This window comes from Acomys russatus, chromosome 11, assembly GCF_903995435.1.
Source record: "Acomys russatus chromosome 11, mAcoRus1.1, whole genome shotgun sequence".
NCBI classification, from domain to species: Eukaryota; Metazoa; Chordata; class Mammalia; order Rodentia; family Muridae; genus Acomys; species Acomys russatus.
Window position 1 is genome coordinate 7,286,422 of NC_067147.1, and position 19,706 is coordinate 7,306,127.

A 19,706-nucleotide genomic window follows, 5' to 3' on the forward strand; every position below is an offset into this window, starting at 1 on the left:
ATGCCCCATATTTGGCCATGCCCCCTTGATGGGGAGGCCCGATGGCACTCAGAGGAAGGATAGCAGACTACCAAGAAGAAACTTGGTACCCTAGCATCATATTCAAGGGGAGGAGGTCCCCCTCAGTCACAGTCATAGGGAAGGGGAATGGGGTGAAAGCGGGGAGGGAGGGAGGAATGGGAGGATGCACAGGATGGGATAGCAATTGAAATGTAATATGAATGATTTTATTTTTCAATTAAAAAAAATAATGTCAGAGCCTAGTAGAAAACATAAGCAAAAAAGGGAAAAAAATAAGAAACAAAACAAGTTTTATGAAAAAAGAAACCCAGCATTGGGGCAGCTTCTCTCTACATACCCTAATTTTGGAACCTGCGCAGTTGGCGGACGAGGAGGTCAGATGATGGTGAACCGTCCTCTGTTGCATCTTGTAAAACTGGTGCTGGGCCCAGAGGCCCCACAGCATGGCAGTCCCTCCCTGCTTTTCGGACTAGTGCTCTCATCTGACCACCTCAGGCTTGCAGCCTGTGGGTGAGGAGGAGCCTCTCACTCTGTCCACAGAATCCCCTCATTTGCTCATTGGGGAACCATATCTTGAAGTGGCAATTTGACACTAAGCATTGGGGGTGGAGGGAACTTTGAGTAGTGACCAAGGCTCAAAAAGGGATCCTCCCACAATGCCTGGAAGTAGCTTCCATCAGGCTAGAAGAGAGCTAGATGTTTACTTTGATCACCATGGATACTTTGTATCCATTTTGAATTTTAAATACTGCATTATAACATTTCTTTCAAAAAGCACATGGAAGATATTAAATATCACTGAGGATCAAGGAAATGAATGTCAAAACCATACTGAGATACCATCTCATACCCATTAGCATGGCTATTAGAGAAAATACAGAAAGTAAGAACTGTTCACAAGGACACGGGATAATTGTACACTGTTGGCAGAAGTGTATAACAATGCCAATACTATCTAAAATAGTGTGGAGGTTCCTCAAGAAATACAAGTAAAATTACCGTAAATGATTTAAGAATGAAAAGCAGGAAGTCAAAAATGCATTTGTAACCCCAAGCTCATGGCAGTGTAATTTACAATAGCCAAAAAATAAAAGCAACCCACGTGTCCATTGCTGATGGATGGATAAGCAAACTATCATACACACACACACACACACACACACACACACACACACACACACACACTCCACTACATATATTCCTTTAATTAAAATTAAAACTACTTTGAAATTCCATCTCACGCCAGCATGCTAGGGAGCCTCAATAAAGAAAATGCCTCCAGCGGGGGCATGGCGATGCACGCCTGTAATCCCAGCACTCTGGGAGGCAGAGGCTGGCCAATTGATGTGAATTTGAGGCCAGCCTGGTCTATAAAATGAGTCCAGGATAGCCAAGGCTACACAGAGAAACCCTGTCTCAAAAAAAAAAAAAAAAAAAAAAAGAAAAGAAAAGAAAAAAGAAAAAGAAAATGCTTCCATAAGGTCAGATTGTACACAGTCTATAGGGCATTATCTTCATTAGTGATTGATGGAGGAGGGCCAACCCCATGTGGGTGGTACCATCCCTGGGCTGGTGGTCCTGGGTTCTATAAGAAAGCAGGCTGAAGCCAGGTATGGCGGCGCACGCCTTTAATCCCAGCACTTGGAAGGCAGAGGCAGGCAGATCACTGTGAGTCTGGTCTACAAAGTGAGTCCAGGACAGCCAAGGCTACACAGAGAAACCCTGTCTCAGAAAAAAAAAAAGAAAAAGAAAGCAGGTTGAGCAAGGCATGAGGAGCAAGCCAGTAAGCTCCTGCCTCCAGGCTCCTACCCTCACTGTTTTTTGGTGATGAACTGCCATACGGAGCTATGAATAAAAGAAACCCTTTCCTCCCCAAGCTGCTTTTTGTCATGGTGTTTCATCACAGCAATGGTGACACTAAAACCCTCGGAGCAGAATGACTTATCACCAAGAAAACAAAGGCTTGCAAATGCTGTCGAGACTGTGGAGAAAGGGAAAACTTTTCCACTATTGGTAAGAGTATAAGCTCGTGTAGCCACTATGGACGTCTGTGTGGAGTTTCCTCAAAAGACTAAAAACAAGACTAACATATGACCCAGCGATACCCTGCCTGCGTATATACCTCAAAGACCCTAACACAGCACACCACAGAAATACTTGCACATCTATGTACATTGCTGCTCTGTTCACAATAGCTAAGAAATGCCCCATAGACAGATGACTGTATAAAGATGTGACACACATATATACATGGTGACATTTTATTCAGCCACAGAGACCAATGAAATCATGACATTTGCAGGAAAATGGATGAAGCAGTAGAGCTAGGAGTTACTGTATTAAGTAAAAGCTCCCAGACTCGTGTTTTCTTTTATCTGAAGATCTTGGATTTTTAAGGACTATATATGTGCGTATATGTGTATATAGGAGTCATGAGAAAGGATAACTAGCCAGAAAAGGAGAGGGGGATGGAGGGTAGTCATGGGAACGTAGGATCCGCAGAAACAAGTATTTTTAACGAGCTGGGCATGGTGGTGCATGCCTGTAATCTCAGCACTCAGGGAGGCAGAGGTAGGAAGATCTCTGTGAGTTCGAGGCCAGCCTGGTCTACAAAGTATGTCTGGGACAGCCAGGGCTACACAGAGAAACCCTGTCTTGAAAAACAAAAATATATATATTTTTAATGACAAGCATCAATTTAGAACTGAGGAGACTGAATACAAATTCCCAACACCCACATAAAAGTCTGGTGGAGACAGAAATGCCTGTAACCCAATCATTGAGAAGTTGGAGCCAGGAGGGATTTCAGGGGCTTACTGGTCTACCAGCTTACCAAAAAGTAGCAAGCTCCATGTTCAGTGGAAGACCCTGTCTCAAGGGAGTAAGGCAAACAGTGTTAGAGCAAGACACTTTGGCATAGGATCAGTTGTATCCAGACACAGAGATGAGTAAAGACCACACAAACACACACAGGAATTAATTTAATTCTCTCCCCCAACACCCCACCCCTGTTACCATTGTATGTATGCATGAGTAAGCCAGAGATCAGTGTTGGGTGTTTTCCTCAGTCGCTCTTCATCTTATTTTTTGAGATCTGGGGCTTGTTGATTGGCTAGACTGGCAAGCCAGCAAAGCACCAGAGACCCTCCTAACTCCCCAACTCCCCAGCATAGCAACTACAGGTGGACAGCACCGCTCAACTTTTTACACAGGGGTTGGGAGCTGGGGTAGAGTCTTCAGGCATATGCAGCAAGCACTTTACCAACTAAGATATTTCTGTGTCAAAAAAAAAAAAAATTCCCACAATTTTTAAAAAGTCATTGAAAAAAAAGAATGTTCTTTTAAAGGAGAAAAATCACACATCACGCTAAGTGAAAAAAAATGTCACTCATAGAATACACGCTGTCTGTATTAACAGGCAGATTCAAGAAGATAAAACAGAGAATGGTAGCTGCCAGGGGCTGCAGGAAGGAAGGATACTGTGCTGTGGCTTAACTGTATGTCCAAAACTCATCTGATGAGGCCTAACACTCAAATATGACAGCGGTGGAGGTAAGAGCTTGGGGAAATGACTACAGCACGGGGGCTCTTTCCCTATAAATGGAGTAGCACTCTTACAAGGTCAAGGGAGCTGGTGTGACAAGAAAAGACACTTGCCACCAAGCCTAATGACCTGAATTTGACACTTAGGACACACCTGGTGAAAAAAGAAGACCCACTCCTGCAAGTTGTCCTTTGACCTCCAGAGGCACACTGTGGCACAAGTACACACACACACACACACACACACACACACACACACACACACACTAAAATATTTTTTAAAGAAAGAGAGGGGGGTTGAAGGGGCCTCTGCTTGCTGTTTCATGCCATTCCATCTCTTTAGCCGAGTCAGGACACAACACACATTCCCTCTGGAGGATGTAGCTGCCATCTTGGAAGCAAGGAAGTTCACAAGACACTGGATCTACTGCCACCTTGATCTTAGATTGCTCAGCTCCCAGAACTGATGTTTTGTTATAGCAGCACAAACAGAATAAGACACAAGGATGTCATTGTCTCGCAGGTGCAGTTTCCATTTGAAAAGACAGATTTCAGGAGCTGAGTGGCAGTGACAGCTGCACAGAGTGAATATTCTTAATAAGGCTGAACTATACACACACACACACACACACACACACACACACACACACACATTACAAATTTAAAACTATTCTTTATCTTGGCTGCAGAGTAGAGTTTTTGGTTTTGGTTGTTGTTGTTGTTTTGTCTTATTTTTGTTTTGTTTCTGTACTGGAATAGAGGAAGGGGAAGAGCCAGACTTTAAAAACCGATTACGTAGAATCCAAAGTCAGTAACACCTGGAACTTTCTCTAGCTGGCAAGTGAGTTCTCTAAGTAGCGCCAGTTTTCCACCCAGTGAAGATAAAATTATCTCCTACGGAGTCAGACTCCACCCACCCTGTTGGAGGTTTGGGAGACTGATAAAGTCCTTGTAGCAGCTGGGGAGGTGAGGGGGAGCCGGCACAGCAGAAGTTCAAGAACCGCCCCCCTGGAGCCAGGGAAAGACTGGGAACCACACATTTCCTAAACCAAAATCATCTGCGAATGATTCCTGGGCAGTTTTTGAGTGGAAGAAGTCGACTTTGAAACAATGGCATTTCTGGGGCGCTGTGATGGATACACCTGACACCTCCCTCCCAAACTTGGAACACACGATTACTAAACGCCAAACACCTCATTCTTAGAAAACATTTCTGTCTGTACTTTAAGTTGTCTGTTTCCAGGGCTGGGAAGACAGAAGCTGTGGGAATACCAGCTTTGTGGGCAGACGTTTCCTGTCACCCGGATGCCAGGTGCTATAGTTTGTGTGTGACTCCCTGGCGCAACAGAAGTGGATGTGGGACTTGCTGAGGACTCCACTGTCATGAATGAATCAATAGCATTACTGTGGGAATGGGTTAGTTACTGAGGGTGGGTTTGATAGGAAAGCAAACCTCTCTGCAACTTGCCTTTCAACTTCTTCCTTGGGAGGATGCAGCATCAAAGCCCCCTCCTCTATGCCAGCCACATGCTCTTAGACCTTCCCGCTTTGGGAGCAATGAGGCAGCTACATCCCCGTCCACTATAAATTATTCAGGTATCCAGGTGGAGCAGCAGCAAACAGATTAGGGGCCCCGGGAATGCACAGGTCAAAATCAAGCCCTATTTGTAACAGTTGACAAGCCTTGGGACGCTGGTGACAGCTCCTGTTCTCTCCCCTGACAGAGGTACGCACTAGTTTGAGTTCTGTTGCTGTGAAAAACACCGTGACCAAAAGCAGCTTGGGGTGGGAAGGGTTTATTGCATCTTTGGAGCCTAAAGTTCATCATAAAGAGGAGTCAGGGGGCTGGAGAGATGGCTCAGAGGTTAAGAGCACTGGTTGCTGCTCTTCCAGAGGTCCTGAGTTCAATTCCCAGCAACCACATGGTGACTCATAACCATCTATAATGAGATTTGATGCCCTCTTCTGGCCTGCAGGCAAAACACTGTGTACATAATAAATAAATAAATCTTTAAAAAATAAATAAATAGATAAATAAATAAAGAGGAGTCAGGGCGGGAACTCCAGGCAGGAACTGAACCAGGGGCCATGGAGGAACATCGCTCACTGGCTTGCTCCCCATGGCTTGTACAGCCTGTTTTCCTACACAACCCAGGACCACACACACACCCAAGGGTGCCACTGTCCTTCCACACGCCCAGGGGTGAGCTGGGTCCTTCCACATCAATCATTAATAAAAAAAAAAAAAAAAAAATCTCCACAGACTTGTCTACAGGCCAGTATGATGAAGGCAATTCCTCTATTGGTGTTCTGCCATCCCAGATGACTCACTGCGTCAAGTTGACAAAAAAACGCTAGCCAGCACAATGAGCACCAATCGTGTTCGCAAACTCTCTGGACATGTCCACTTCACAATCAGAAAAAGATGCCAGTTACTTAGAGAGGTGCTCTACAGAAATCTCTCCTGGCCTACGATCTCTGGGACACGAAGATTTTGAATATGTAACGTGTGTGTCGGGTACAAGCTTTCCGACCTGATACTCCTAGCTGATGATGCAAACGCCCTTCTCCTATGAGCTTCTGCAACGCTGTTAAGCGAAACAAAGACTCCTTCCCTCTACGGAAGGAGTCGCCCTTGCCTTGCATTCAAACTAGAAGCCTATTTAACAGCTGCACCTGAGCAGAAGGGTGGAACTGGCTCTCTTAAACCTCTCGGTTATCTTCCTCTTGTTGTTGTAAAACACCATAACCAAGGCAACTTCTAAAGAAAGGGTTTATTTGGGCTTCAGGTTTTCAAGTGATAAGAGTGCATCACCATCACGGAGGCACCTGTTGCAGGTAGCAGGTAGGCATGGTGACTGCAGCAGCAAACTGAGAGCCCATATCTTAAACCGGAAGCAGGAAGAAAAGGGATGGACGGAGGCTTTCAAGCTTCAAAGCTCATGCCAAGTGACACACTTTGCAGCAAGACCATACCTACTAAGCCTCTCCAGTGTCACCAGCTGGGGGCCAAGCATCCAGTTACCCGGGATGATGGGGGGACATCACATTCAAGCCACCACAGTTTCTGCATGTCATGCTGTGTCGTGTCATGCAACAATCAGACAGGTCTGCCCTTCCCTGTCTTTACTCAGTGGTTCTATTTTTGCTGCCTAGCATTCTACCATTTCATCAGTCCCAGTGGCTCTCTGAGTACCCTTCCATCACTGGCTTTCTGAATCACAGCTCCCTTACTCTCTGATTCTGTGACCTCATTCACTAGACAACATTCCAGAATGAAAAATACGGTTCCTTCAGCCTCCATCAAAGTCTCTATTGACCCTCACAAGGGCAGGCTCACCCCAAAAGTATTGCTTCCATCACAAGAAGCACAGAGCAACTATCCTGAGTACTGCAAGGACTGCACCCCCCCCCCCCCCCCCGCACCCATGCAGCCCTCCCAGTTAACCCAGGCCGCAGGGTGGCTCTGCCTAGCTTAGACCAAACCCTAGGAATAGCATGGCTAGGGCCAAGTCTCTAGAAGGTTCTCATGTCAGTAAGCACACATCACTTAGGCTGTTTCTGTGAGTGACACATTTAAAGCAGTCTCTAGGCAGAGCAATTAGCTATGAAACTCCAGTGGGTGTGCTCCTGTGCCACAGAAATAAGAAAAAAGTATGGATGGTCCCGACTTTGTCCTTTATTTCTGAACTGTATTGCAGGCTGCTTGAAATGACTAAGGCTATAAACAATACCGCTCCTTCAGGATTCCGGGTACCTGGCGGGACTCTCCCTTTCAGTTTCCTTGAATTCCACGTCATTGAGCTGTCAACCTCCTCTGTGGAAAATGCAGAGAACTCTAGACAGTCTGTTCTCTCAGCAAAGACGTGGGATCTGAAACACGAAAAGCAGTCTGGATTAGGCACATGCTTACCGAGTCTCTCAACTTGCTGTCTTCGGTGTTCCACATCTTGATTTGTTTTGTGTTCTCAGGACAGGGCCTCACTATGTTGCTCCGTTAGTCTGGAAGTTCTGGCCTCAAGCGATCCCCCTGCCTCCATGTCCCAAGTAGCAGGACGACAGGTGCACGGCTCTACACCCAACACCAAGCGTGGGAGCGTGTTTATTGGGGAAGCCTGGGGACCTGAGCTCGGGTGCCCAGCACCTATATTACAGCCAGGGGTGGCAGCGTACATCTGTGACCCCAGCACTGATGAAATGGACACACACAGATCCCTGGAGCTTGCTGGCCGGCCAGCCGAACCGAACCAGTAAGCTTCAAGTTAGTGAGAGGCCCTGTCTCGGAAAATAAGGTGGCAGGTGACTGGACAGAAGGCCCAGCATGAACTCTGGCCTCTCCACATACACTGTGTGCGCATGTGCACACACACAAGAACGGCTTGAGAGTTTCAGTGATGAGGTTTCTCGTCACAGAAACTGGCTCAACCAAATGGTAGTTCTTGACCTTAGGAAAGTGACAGCCTGTGTTATTTTGTCTCTTTGTCCCTAAGTCTCTATCACATCAACACAGTTGTGATGGCCCAGGCATCAAAGGAGGGACCCCACTAGCTGCTGTTAGCATTGACTGGTTCAACATTGAAAGCTGGGGGTGGGGGTACAGACAGCCTTGACTAATGTGCTTCCTGCTGAGTGGCCTCTGTCAACTGTAGCTCAGCAAACAGTCCCCGGGGTTTGAGTTTAATGAAAAGAATTCCTGTGTGGACACGTTTTAGGGGCCTGCCAGCTCGAAGTGTGGTCCAAAGAACATCAGCAGTGTCACCTGGGCGCTGCTGAGATCCGTGATCCCAAGGCTCCCGCCTGGACCTGGTGAGTCAGAATAAGACTTTAACAAGCTCATTGCACGGTAGAGCTTGCAGCTGCTGGTGTCCGGCAAGGTGATGGGCTAGTCTCTCCTTTCTCTTTCTTTTCCCCTTTTCTGTGCAATGCTAGAGCCCTCACACACACTGACCAGGCACCCTGAGCTACACCTCCAGCCCTGAAATTGCACTCCCGAAACCCCCTAACTGTAACCCAGAAAGTCAAGCTAATGATGGGACATTAACTTCTGACTGGCAAAGGAAGTCTCCAGGGATGCTTAGAGATCCGCCTCTGCCTTGTCAGCTAATTCAGCTCAGGGAACCCTGCCTTGCCGCTTGGAGTGGGCAGATAAGTGAGCAAATAGTGGGAGCGGCCTAGGGCCTCCTGTGCTGTAGAAAGCCTGTCATTTCCCTAAAGAGTTTCAGGTGAGACTTGGCACAGTGAACAAGACCATTCCTGAGGCCTGTTCTGAGACCTTGCTGTGCCTGCCTCCTGGAGGCACTTTCTAGAGCAGAAATGGCCAGCTCCCTCCCTTTAATGACTGCATGACAGAGCAAGGTATAAGTGTTTTGGGCACGGGGGACAGGTGAGGTCTGTCCTGGCAGGCCCAGACCCCCAAGTGCGAAGGCCTTGAGTGTCTGGAACCTTCCAGCCTCTTACATCTGTTCTCTGGATTAGAAAAGAGAACAGGGAGAAGTTCCCTCGAAAGGGATGAAATGCCATTAAGAAAGGCTTTTTGGAGAGTGCCGCTCTACAACAGCACCCACACCCACACTTACTTCCACACAAGAGCAGCCTTGCACGCTGCGGTGAGGCAACCGGTCCAGTCGGAGAGCCCAAGGCCCAGGCAGCCTGTGAGCTATGATCAGAAAAATGAGATGTTTCTAGTTGGCATTTCACTGCCCTCTACCTGGGCCCAGCAGCCCAGAGCATAACAAAAGAAGGCATGGTGTGCCTGAGCCCACACTGCAGCACACAGAAGCACCGAGGGTTGTGTATTGGGCTCACCTGTGAGGGTCCAGAGCATGCAGGTGGGCCTCCAGCTGACCTTTTTATGCAAACCCACCACTCTGCCATGGAGGAGCTAAAAGTCAGTATCAGGATCAGTGTTGCTTACAGTATGCTGTTCCCTGGGCACTGAACCTTCTAGAAAATGTTCTCTAGGAGAGGGAAGGCAAGGACAAGCCAGAGGAAGAATCCTGCCAGCTGTCTTTCTCTCTTGAAGAGCTTCTAGGGTGGTGAGTGCAGACTCTCACAAGTCATGTTACACACAAAGAGCCCTAACCCTCTTCAGACATGGAAAATCAGGGTTCCTGGGGTTGTGGGCGAGGAACTGCATTTCCCCAACTCTATTAGACAAAATGGTGGGTAAAAATGTGTATTCCCAGCTTGCTTACAGTGTCAATAAGGGCTAAGTCCAGGCCTCAATATCACTAACAATTCCCTCTCAAAAAAACCTATATATTAAAAAAAAAAAAAAAGTCTGGCTATTGTGTACAACTTCAGTAAGCTCTGGGATGCAAAGAGATCTCCAGTTGTCCAGTGTCTGGCCCTGGGGTGATGATGGCTCTGGGTGTGAGAGCCTAGTCCTTGTCTCTAGGCATTAGCTGACTGAAAAGGCAGCATCTTCAGGCTACAAGACTCCAAGACAGCAAAACAGAAGAGCCAGATTGACAACGGAAAGGGTACACTGACAATGGAGACTGTACGCAGTGGCATATTGGGCAAGAATCTTCACCTGTAAGTGGGCCACCCTCTCTCAGGCCCTCGTTCCTGCTGCCTACCTGCTGTGAGTCTTGGCACTCAGCTCTTTCAGGAAAGCTACGGTCTTTTCTCCTCTGGCATTGAAGGACACTGTGCAGACTGGATATGGGATCTCCAAAGCCCTCTGGAGAAGAAGCTCCTGGGACTCCTCGGGAACTTTCCCCACCACAAAGTAGTAAATGGCTTCAATCTGCAAGACAGAGGCACCAAAGGCAATGGCTTCTGGCCCTGCCGCAGACACTACAGCCTTGAACCAGACTCACCAGCAATACCTTTCCTAATCGCTACAAGAGTGGAGTGGAGGGGGCGGGGCAGGCGTAGACAGAAAGAAGAGAGCGTGTGCTCAGAGTTCTATGGTGGCAACGGAGACAAAGCCAGCAAGTAAGTCATTCAGGAAAGTCTCTTGACAGTGGCCACAGTTCTCAGGTACTGTACAAAGAAGAATACAGTTGGCAGATTTCGAGAGTAGCTGCTTCTGGGCCCACAGGTACATAGACAGGAGAGGAAGGCTGTGTTCAAGTCAGGAAACAAAGGAAGTCTTGGCCCAGGCAGCCACTGCGGGCAGGAAGCATACAATTATCCACTTCCTGAGGTGGTGCCCAAATTCTAGAGCACAGACTCATCTGGTGTCAATCTGAGTGAGGATGCAGAAAAGAGGGTGTGTTCCCAGTTGGCTGGCCCTCTGCTGTCACTGCACTAGGGGACACAGGCCTGGGGAGGTGAGGCTGTCCTGACTTCAGGAAGATGTGTTGCACACGTGTCTGCCATGCCAGAGTAGAATGGGTAATGGGGCAACCCATGTCAAAAGCAATACACACACAAGCACGCCCACAAACTGCACATCACACTCCCACGTATCAAGCATGCGAAGCTGTCCTGACTTCAGGAAGATGTGTTCCACACATTTGCCATGCTAGAGTAGAATGGGGGAATGGGCAATCCATGTCAAAAGCAATATACACACGTACACCCACATACTGCACACCGCAATATCACACACACACGTACTACACACGCATACACACACTGCACATGGTCCACGCAAGATACACCACAGCACACACATACACCTAACAAACACACAGGCCACACATCACACATCACACTCACATACACCAAACGCAACACACACTACATACCGTCCCCAATACAAACAGCACAGCCACCATGTCACATGCACACCTATACCCACACACCATACCATAAATACACACCATACTCCATGGCCACATACCACACCGTACACTGTACACACACACTGCACACACCCACTACATGCTACATTCCCACATCACCACCCCACAGACACATGTCACCCACACCACAGCACGCACGCACACAACCACATTTCACAAACACACACTACACCTACACCTTTTGTGTTAGTGTACACTAATTGTGCAAAATACTGGATTCCTTTATGCTGTCTTCACACACCTGCTTGGTGAGCTTTGATTACCTATATTCCCTCTGTTTCCCTCTCATCTCCCCCTCTTATTCCTTGTCCTCTTCCCACCATAGACTGAATGGGAAAGATTCCCCCATTGGCTCTTTTTTTTTTTTTTTTTTCCCAACACTCAAGTCCCCAGCTGGTGACACGGTTTCGAAAAGTTCTAGAACCATGAAGAGGTTGAGCCTTGCTAGGGGAAGTAGGTCACTAGAAGCAGGCTTTGAGGTTCCAGAGTTCAGCTGTACTTCCTGTCTGCTCTCTGTGTCCTGGCTGCTCTCGAGCACGTCACACTCTGCCACCATGCCTTCCCCACAGCAACAGGCAATATCCCTTCTTAAACCGTGATTCAAGATAAAGCCTTCTTCGGTTGAGCATTCTGTCACAGCAGTGAGAAAAGTACCTCTTTTGTGCCCACCTGCCCCCATTGGAACATCTATGAGAGATGAGAGAAAGTATGCAAGACTTGTTTTAATGAAACTGACTTACTTCCTTTACTACAGTGACACGTCCTTCTTAAGCTGGGAGGTGCCTGCTTCCCCAGAAATGCGTTCTTGGTGTAATCAGGGATATGTAAAGCCCATCGAAGGAAACCCGAGACACTTGTTCTCACTGGGGCCACTCTTGCTCTTCTGAGGCTTTTGCCTCTCCTGACATGAATGCATCCTATGAATTCAGGTAAGTGACCTATCTTTGGTTTCTTCTCGTGTCAAACATGAGACCATGTAACTTAATCTTCATGGCTTTGTTTTAAGAGGAGTTATACTAACGTGTATGTGTGTTGTACAGAAATCACTGAGAGTACAAAGCCAGTAGTGTATACCATCTGAACCTGTCCCTCAAGGTCACCTTAATGGATCATTCCACAAAGAACTGGGTAGGAGTCTCAGCAGATATACCGTGTGGTGAGAAACAGGCTTTATCATCTCCTTAAGGCCTGTCTCAACTAGGGTTTCTATTGCTGGGATGAAACACCACGACCAAAAAGCAAGTTGGGGAAGAAAGGGTTTCTTCTGCTCACACTTCTACATCATAGGCCATCACGGAAGGAGGTCAGGACAGGAACTCAAGCAGGGCAGGGACCTGGAGGCAGGTGCTGACGCAGAGGCCATGGAGGGGCGCTGCTTACTGGCTTGCTCACCCTGCTTTCTTATAGAACCCAGGACCACCAGCCCAGGGATGACACCACCCACCATGGGCTGGGCCCTCCCCCATCAATCACTAATTAAGATAATGTCTTACAGCCGGATCTCATGGAGGCCTTTTCTCAATTGAGGCTTCCTCCTTTCAGATAATTCTAGCTTGTGTCAAGTTGACATAGGACTTGTCAACACAGAGCACCGAGCCCATGACTTATTTATGCTTTAATTTCAACTCCCTGTGAGCTGAAGCTGGTCAATAAATGTCCCCCCTTATCTTTAACCCTGGTAGAGAGGGGGTTGACTCCGGATTCGTTGCCCCATTGGTCAGGAGCCTATATCTGCAGCAGAGAGCCCGGACGAGACTACTGCAGCCACTACGTCCTCCAAGGGGCACAGAGAAGCCCCACCCCCTCCCATGCCTCTTCCTCACCAGTCCTTGTAGTAGCTCAGTGATGAGCGCCTATAATGCCAGCGCTGGGAATAAAAAATTGGGGGACCCCTGGGGCTGACAGATAGTCCAGTCAATCATGGAACTCCAGGTACACACACACATTAGGATGGCATCTTTATGTCCTGTTTCATTGCAACCTGCGTTCTGCCCAGATGAAGAGACCTTGGCACCTTCCAGGCATCAGGAAGGAAGGAAGAAACAGACAGACAGACAGACAGACAGACAGACAGACAAACAAGGAGCAGCGGCTTCTACTCCAGCTACCCGCTCCACCACCTGTCCAGGCCGGCTCTCATCCCAAAGCCTCACGCATAAAATCTTCCCTTCTCCAAGAAACAAAATGAAGGTCACCCTAAAAACATGGTGAGGAAGCCCAGCAAAGACACTGCCTCTCTCTTCAGATAGCAAAAGACAGCAGCATTTTAAACCAGCCCTGGACCGTTTTGACTTTCTGATTCCCTTCAAGGTGATGACCTCCTCCTTTTGGTCAGTGTTGGGATCAATTCTAGTTAGCTTCTTGGACCCCTCCTAACACCCTGGACCACGCCTAACTCTCTGACCTTCCAGGCTCTAAGGTCTGTGTTCCACCCACTGTTCCCACCATAGTGATTATAAGCTTAGCAAATTCACCTGCCTGGCCCAGCACCATCCACTTCTCAAACCTCAATTCTATGCCATTCAAGGCCTATACCTAGGCCCCCAAACTCAATCATATTGACAGTTTTTCTTTTAATTCCTTCACTGTCCAATACACAATTGAAGTGCCCTGGTTATTCACAATGAAAAAATGTTTATATCTGTCCAGACTGCAACAAATGAGACATCAATTTTACAGATGGACAGTCTGGCAATCAGAAGAGCAAAGCCCTCATAGGACTAGAAAACTCTGTCTTTAATTCACTCACTTAGTCTCCCTGTGAATAGGATTTTTTAAAAACCCAAATCTAAATGTATGCCTACCAGGTATGTGAGAGAAAGGCTAAGATAAACAAAAACAGAAAGCCAGGTATCCTGCGAGGCAAACGGCCTTCTGAAAGCATGAATGGATCTCTGATAGCAGTCACAGACAACCAGAACCCTGGACGAGGCTCAGCAACGTTTTCTTTCCTTTGACCTGGGTGGCTCCAAGTTTCCACGGCCTGCTATGGGAACTCTGTGCCTGTCAGCACAGCTGGGCCCTGAGGAACCCAGGCCTCACCTCCAAGTGTTGCCCCAGTAGCTCATGGACTGCCTTTCCCATGAACCACGGCCTTTGGCACAGGATACAGTGATGACTTGGGCTTCAGTTGTGCCCTGGTATTGCTGGTATTGGAGACATGACTTAAACAGACTGCCGCATCCTACCTGGGCTCCTCTTAGACCCCAAGGCCCATGCTCAGAGTTCCATCTTGTTCATTCTTCCAGGCTACTAAGCCCAGTGCTGGATAAGGCCGATGCTCTCCCCCACATATGGGCTTCCTACAGCACTGGCTTCCGTGTTAAGTTTTGAATATTGGTGCCTACGGGTCTCGGGGCCCAAGGATGGAGGAAGACAACCCAAAGCAGGTTGTCATCAGTAGGAAAAGGACAGATAGTTACAGTCACTATTCCAAAAGTGACCTGGCATCTCAGTCTCTTCTCTTCCCAGCAGACTACGTGAACGAACCGAGACTCTCCAGAGTGGTCATGAGGGGCACAGAGCAGAAGAGCGTGCCCTCAGGGGAACCGGTCTACCCACCACACACATGCATACTGATTTTCACTCTTACAAGACATAGGAGCCTGCCATTTCCTAATGCACAGGAAAAATGTGTTTACTAGAAATTTCCTTGAGTTCACCCAGGAAGAGGCTATATTGGTGAAGGACTTCTGTGGTCTGTATAGGTTTTAAATTTGCTCTGGGCCACAGATTTAATGTGGTGGCCAGTTCCTGCAGGTACCTTTTTTGGTCCTTCTTCTAAAGGGCTCCCTGGCACTCACTGGCTTGTTCATATCTCCTAAGGTGGGAAGGAACCCAGGGGAAGAAAGGAGGAAAATAAGGTCATCTGGAGAAGGAGTCTTATCAGATGGCCAGAGTCAGCAGTCAGCAGTACACCCAAGTCCACAAAGAAAGAGCATGCTTCTGTGTGTGTGCATTTGCACACATACACACACACACATACACACACATACAACACACACACACACACACACACACACACACACACACACACACATCCCAGGCCTGGGAAACATTCCATTTTGAATGCCTATTAAGATCTAGACACTTGGAATTTTGCAGACGTCAAAGCAGACTTGAAGAGCCAAAGAACAAAACGGTTTGTATTTGGTTCTTCTTTAATGGAAAACATGTGTTCAGCTGGCTTTGCAAGGAAAAACAAATGTGGTCCCAATTTCAAACCATCACCTTAGCATTGGTAAACATGGGCTGGTGGCCAATAGGAATGTGTCAGCATTTGTTTGTTTGTTTAGTAAGTAAAGAGAGGACTCCTGGGTGCAGCTACATAAAGATTGAAGCCTACAGTCCTCCATCTTCCAGAATAGAGGAGGCAAGTGTTCAGCATCTACATCTCAAAGGCAAGCAGACCTCCCCCCCTCTGGAGGAGTTGAGGTTGGCTAAGGAATCCCTCCCATGCAGAGAAATCCCTTGACACTGAATCACTCTCTTGAGGAGAGCCGTCACCAGAGTCACTCAGAGAAACATGTCTGGTGGCTGAAGAAGTCACGAGGCACCAGCTTACGCACTTCTCTCAGGAGAAGTTTCATTATCAAAGGTCCCTATCAAAACCCTATGTCAGTACATCCAATTGGGTGCTATCCTGGTCCCATGTCTGTTGCTGTGATAAAATATCTTGACAAAAGGTCAACTTAGATGAGAAAGTCATTCTTTCGGCTCACAGTTCCTGGTTATAGTCCAGGAAGGGACCAGGAAATCAAGGCGACAGAGCATGAAGTAGCTAGTCATGTGACATCCACAGTAAGAGCAGAGACAAACGAGTAAACACATGCTCGCTTGCTTGTATTCATAGTGCCCTGCCTAGGTAATGGTGCTGCCCACAGTGGGCTGGTCCCTAATCAACTAAGACACGCCCACGACACACCCACAAGCCCAATCCAGTTGGGCTCACTGAGACTCTTAGGCGGTTGCACGTTGTGTCAAGTGGACAATTAAAGCTGACATCACTGCTAGGATACAGAGCATGGGTGATGAGGAAACTCTAGTTCCTTGTTCCCGGGATTCTTTGAGGAGTCTCCCAACTTCTCTCTGTTCCCTACAGATGGGGATTCATTTCTCTAATCAGCAGAAAGGCAAGAATAGAAGTAATGTGTTGGAGATATACGGTCTGGCCACACATAAGGTTCTATCCTTGTAACCCCACAGAGGAGCTTAGGTAGGCTCACAGGGTGGGTACGGGGGTCTTATTTTGGTTGCTCTAACTCTGCTATTGCCAAAGCCCTCACTGAAGCCTGGAACCTTCTAGACCAGTGGGCTCAGGAGTGGACAGGATTGTGCTTTTGGGATTGTGCTGCTTAGTTTTGTCAATTGTCACCATCCAGGATCCCCTGGGAAGAGCAGCTCAATGAAGGATTGTCCAGATGAGGCTGGCCTGGGGCATATCTGTGGAAGGTTGTTCTGGTTGCATTGATGGGCATGGGAAGCCCCAGGTAAAAGTGAGCAGCAGCATTTCCTGGGGTTGGGTCCTGGACTGTATAAAAGAGGTGAGCTGAGAGCCAATGTGGGCGCCCCCCCCCTCTCTCCCCTTGACTTCAGGTGCAAGGTGACCAGCTCCTACTGCTGTGACATCCCCCGTATGACAACTAGAACTTGGAACCAACCATGAGCAGAAATAAACCTTTCTTCCCCCACATTGCGTTTGACTGGAGTATGTTATAGCAACCGGACCAGAAGCTAAGGCAGGTACCCTCCGCGACAGCGCTAGCATCTCTGAGAAGCGAGTAGGAGGAGGCCCAGATCAGCAGCACGAGGACACAACATGTATACAGCTAAGCTTGAAGCCACCTTGGTGACCTGGGCCAGCCATGGATGCACACTTACAGTTCCGTCTTTCCCAGCCTCCAGCAGGGCATCCAGGCAGCTAACCTCTCCCACAGCCATTGGCCTAAACATCATTTTCTCAACCCAACTGACGGCAGCAGCTATGGAGTGCTCAGTCACTATGGTGGCACACTCCTGCCATTTCACTGGCTCTTCGGAAACCCTGAAAGGAATCATATGTAGCAGTCACCAGACAGCAATTGATGCTACCACGGGAGTGTCAGCCTTTAGTGTCTACCAAAAGTCACCAAACTGCCAGTCCTCCGAGAGTTACCATGAAAACTCGTGAGCCAATTCAGACACATTGTCTTGTTCAGGAAAGCATGCTGGGCATAATGCATGGTTTCAAAGCACTATGGCCTCCGCAGGCATTGCAGCCAGGAGACACGACTGGGGCTACATGGGGCCAAGCAAACAGTACAAGTGCTAACTGATGCTTTGAAATTTTTGAGAGGGGCTGAGGAGATGGTCAGTTAGTAAAATGTCTGCTGTGCAAGAGTGAGGACCCAAGTTGGGGTCTTTAGCACCTCCATAAAAAGGCAGATATGTCAGCATACACTGCAATCCCGAAAGTGGGGAGACAGAGACAGGAGGAACCCTGGGGCCTGCCAGCCATCCAGTCTAGCCAATCAGAGGGCTCCAGGTTCCATGAAGGACTGTCTTATGGAGGCGAGGGATAAAACAGAGTGATGAGGATGATCCCCCTAGCTTCCACACATCTTTATATTCACTCGTATGCACAGGATCATTTACACACCTGCACACAAGTGCTAGGAGAAATGATTTTCATCAGCAGGCAGGGTGTACAAAACTATCTTCTATCAAGGTCAAATTTATGGTAACTTATAGTATTATGATTTCCAAGTTGGTAGCAGCTTATTGTTTTAAAATTTATTCCCCTGCCTGGTGTACAAAGTGAGTCCAGAACAGCCAAGGCTGCACAGAGAAACCCTGTCTCGAAAAAAAATAAAAAATAAAAATTTATTCCAAGTGACATTGTTTTCATTGTCCTTGCAGAGTCCTGACAGCTATTCTTTCTGCATCAAACTTAATACTGTTTTTAGTTCAGCAAAAAATCCTGAGAACATTTGTTTAAACCACGTATTTTAGAAATGATTTAAGGGCACCCTCACGTCAAAAAAGAGGAACCATTTGAATTTAGTTTGTTTAAATATCAACTAATTGGCTTGACAGTTGCTCACGCTCCATCGCCTCAGGGAGTGCTGGCCCACACTTGTGTGCCCTCAGTGGGGCTTCTCTGGGTAGAGAGATCTGACTGAGTGGCACACATGCTGCAGTAAACTGTCCAAAAAAGTAAAGGCCTTGTGCACATCAAAACTAAATTCCTTCAGTAACACACTTGTGGCAAAAGTCAAGCTCTGGACTGGACGGGACACCACCCACAAAGGTGTTCCCCTATTTAGATAAAAGTGCATTGTTCAACTGAGAAAATCTCAGTTAGGCATGTTTCCCTCCCCCTCCCCCTCCCCCTCCTCCCCCCTCGACTTCTCCAGATGTTTCTTCTCAAGGAGGTACAACCACTGGTGGGGCTGAGAAGTTAGCCTTGGAACCCACATTCCCGGGGCTCTAAGAATCCATAAATAATCCATCATAAAACTCTAAACTACGTGAAATTCTAGAAAGGCAACCACCTGTTGTTCTGATTAAAGGGGTTTAAGCTCATAGGAGAGGCCAATGTGTGTCACAAATTCAGTCTGGGAAAAAAACCCAGCAAAAGTTGTGGCCTTTAATCTTGTTTTCCACTCTGAAATGAGATGTGCACCTTCAGTACAAACACACAATATGAATATGTAACTCATCATCTCATATTTTGACCTGTGAGCAGATTAAAGAAAAATAAGCTTCTAAATCGCTCTTAACATGAAATCTAAGGTACCCTGAGAAAAGCAAATAAAGGTTCCCTAAGATGAATAATAAATTCATCGTGGGCTTTCTGCTGGAATTGTATATTCTATGGAATTAGGATAATCCTCCTCCTTTGTCATCGGGCAGGATGTGTTAGGCCTGCGCCTCAACTCTGAATGTGTGCGCGTCGGGGATGAAGGTTCACAGACAAATGTTTCCACTGGGAACTCACCATATGATGTTGAACTTGGTGATGAGGGCCACCTGCTCCTGGAGGACCATGGTCAGAGCATCCTGGCACAGATTAAGCTCCTCTGTCAGAATGTCACTGAGATCCAGTACTATGGTGATGCTCTGTCCCAAGATGACACCAAAGATCTGCCGGCTCCTGCTGGTGAGCCAGCCCATGCGCTGCTTATAGCTCTCCACGGCTCGCGTTAAACAATCCACAAACTGGTAGATCAGCTCCGACTTGGCTGTCAGCTGAATGAAAAATAAGAATGAAAAAAAAAAAAAAAAGAAAGAAAGAAAGACAGTGGAACAGTAGCAGGCTGGGCCATTGGAACCACAGTCATAGCGACAGAGCTTTAGCCATAGGATTCTGTGGGCAGCCTTCAAACCCCACAGGACCCAGGAAGG

The 19,706-nt window shown here is 47.6% G+C and overlaps 1 protein-coding gene across 1 annotated transcript in view; it reads right to left on the reverse strand.

Moving 5' to 3' along the window:
- Vwa3b (von Willebrand factor A domain containing 3B) overlaps positions 1-19,706 on the reverse strand; it is a 178,888-nt gene that overhangs the window by 141,840 nt on the left and 17,342 nt on the right. The window contains 4 exon segments of the mRNA XM_051152785.1: positions 7,322-7,437; positions 10,146-10,315; positions 17,202-17,364; positions 19,300-19,550. Coding sequence (XP_051008742.1) covers positions 7,322-7,437; positions 10,146-10,315; positions 17,202-17,364; positions 19,300-19,550 — 700 coding nt within the window.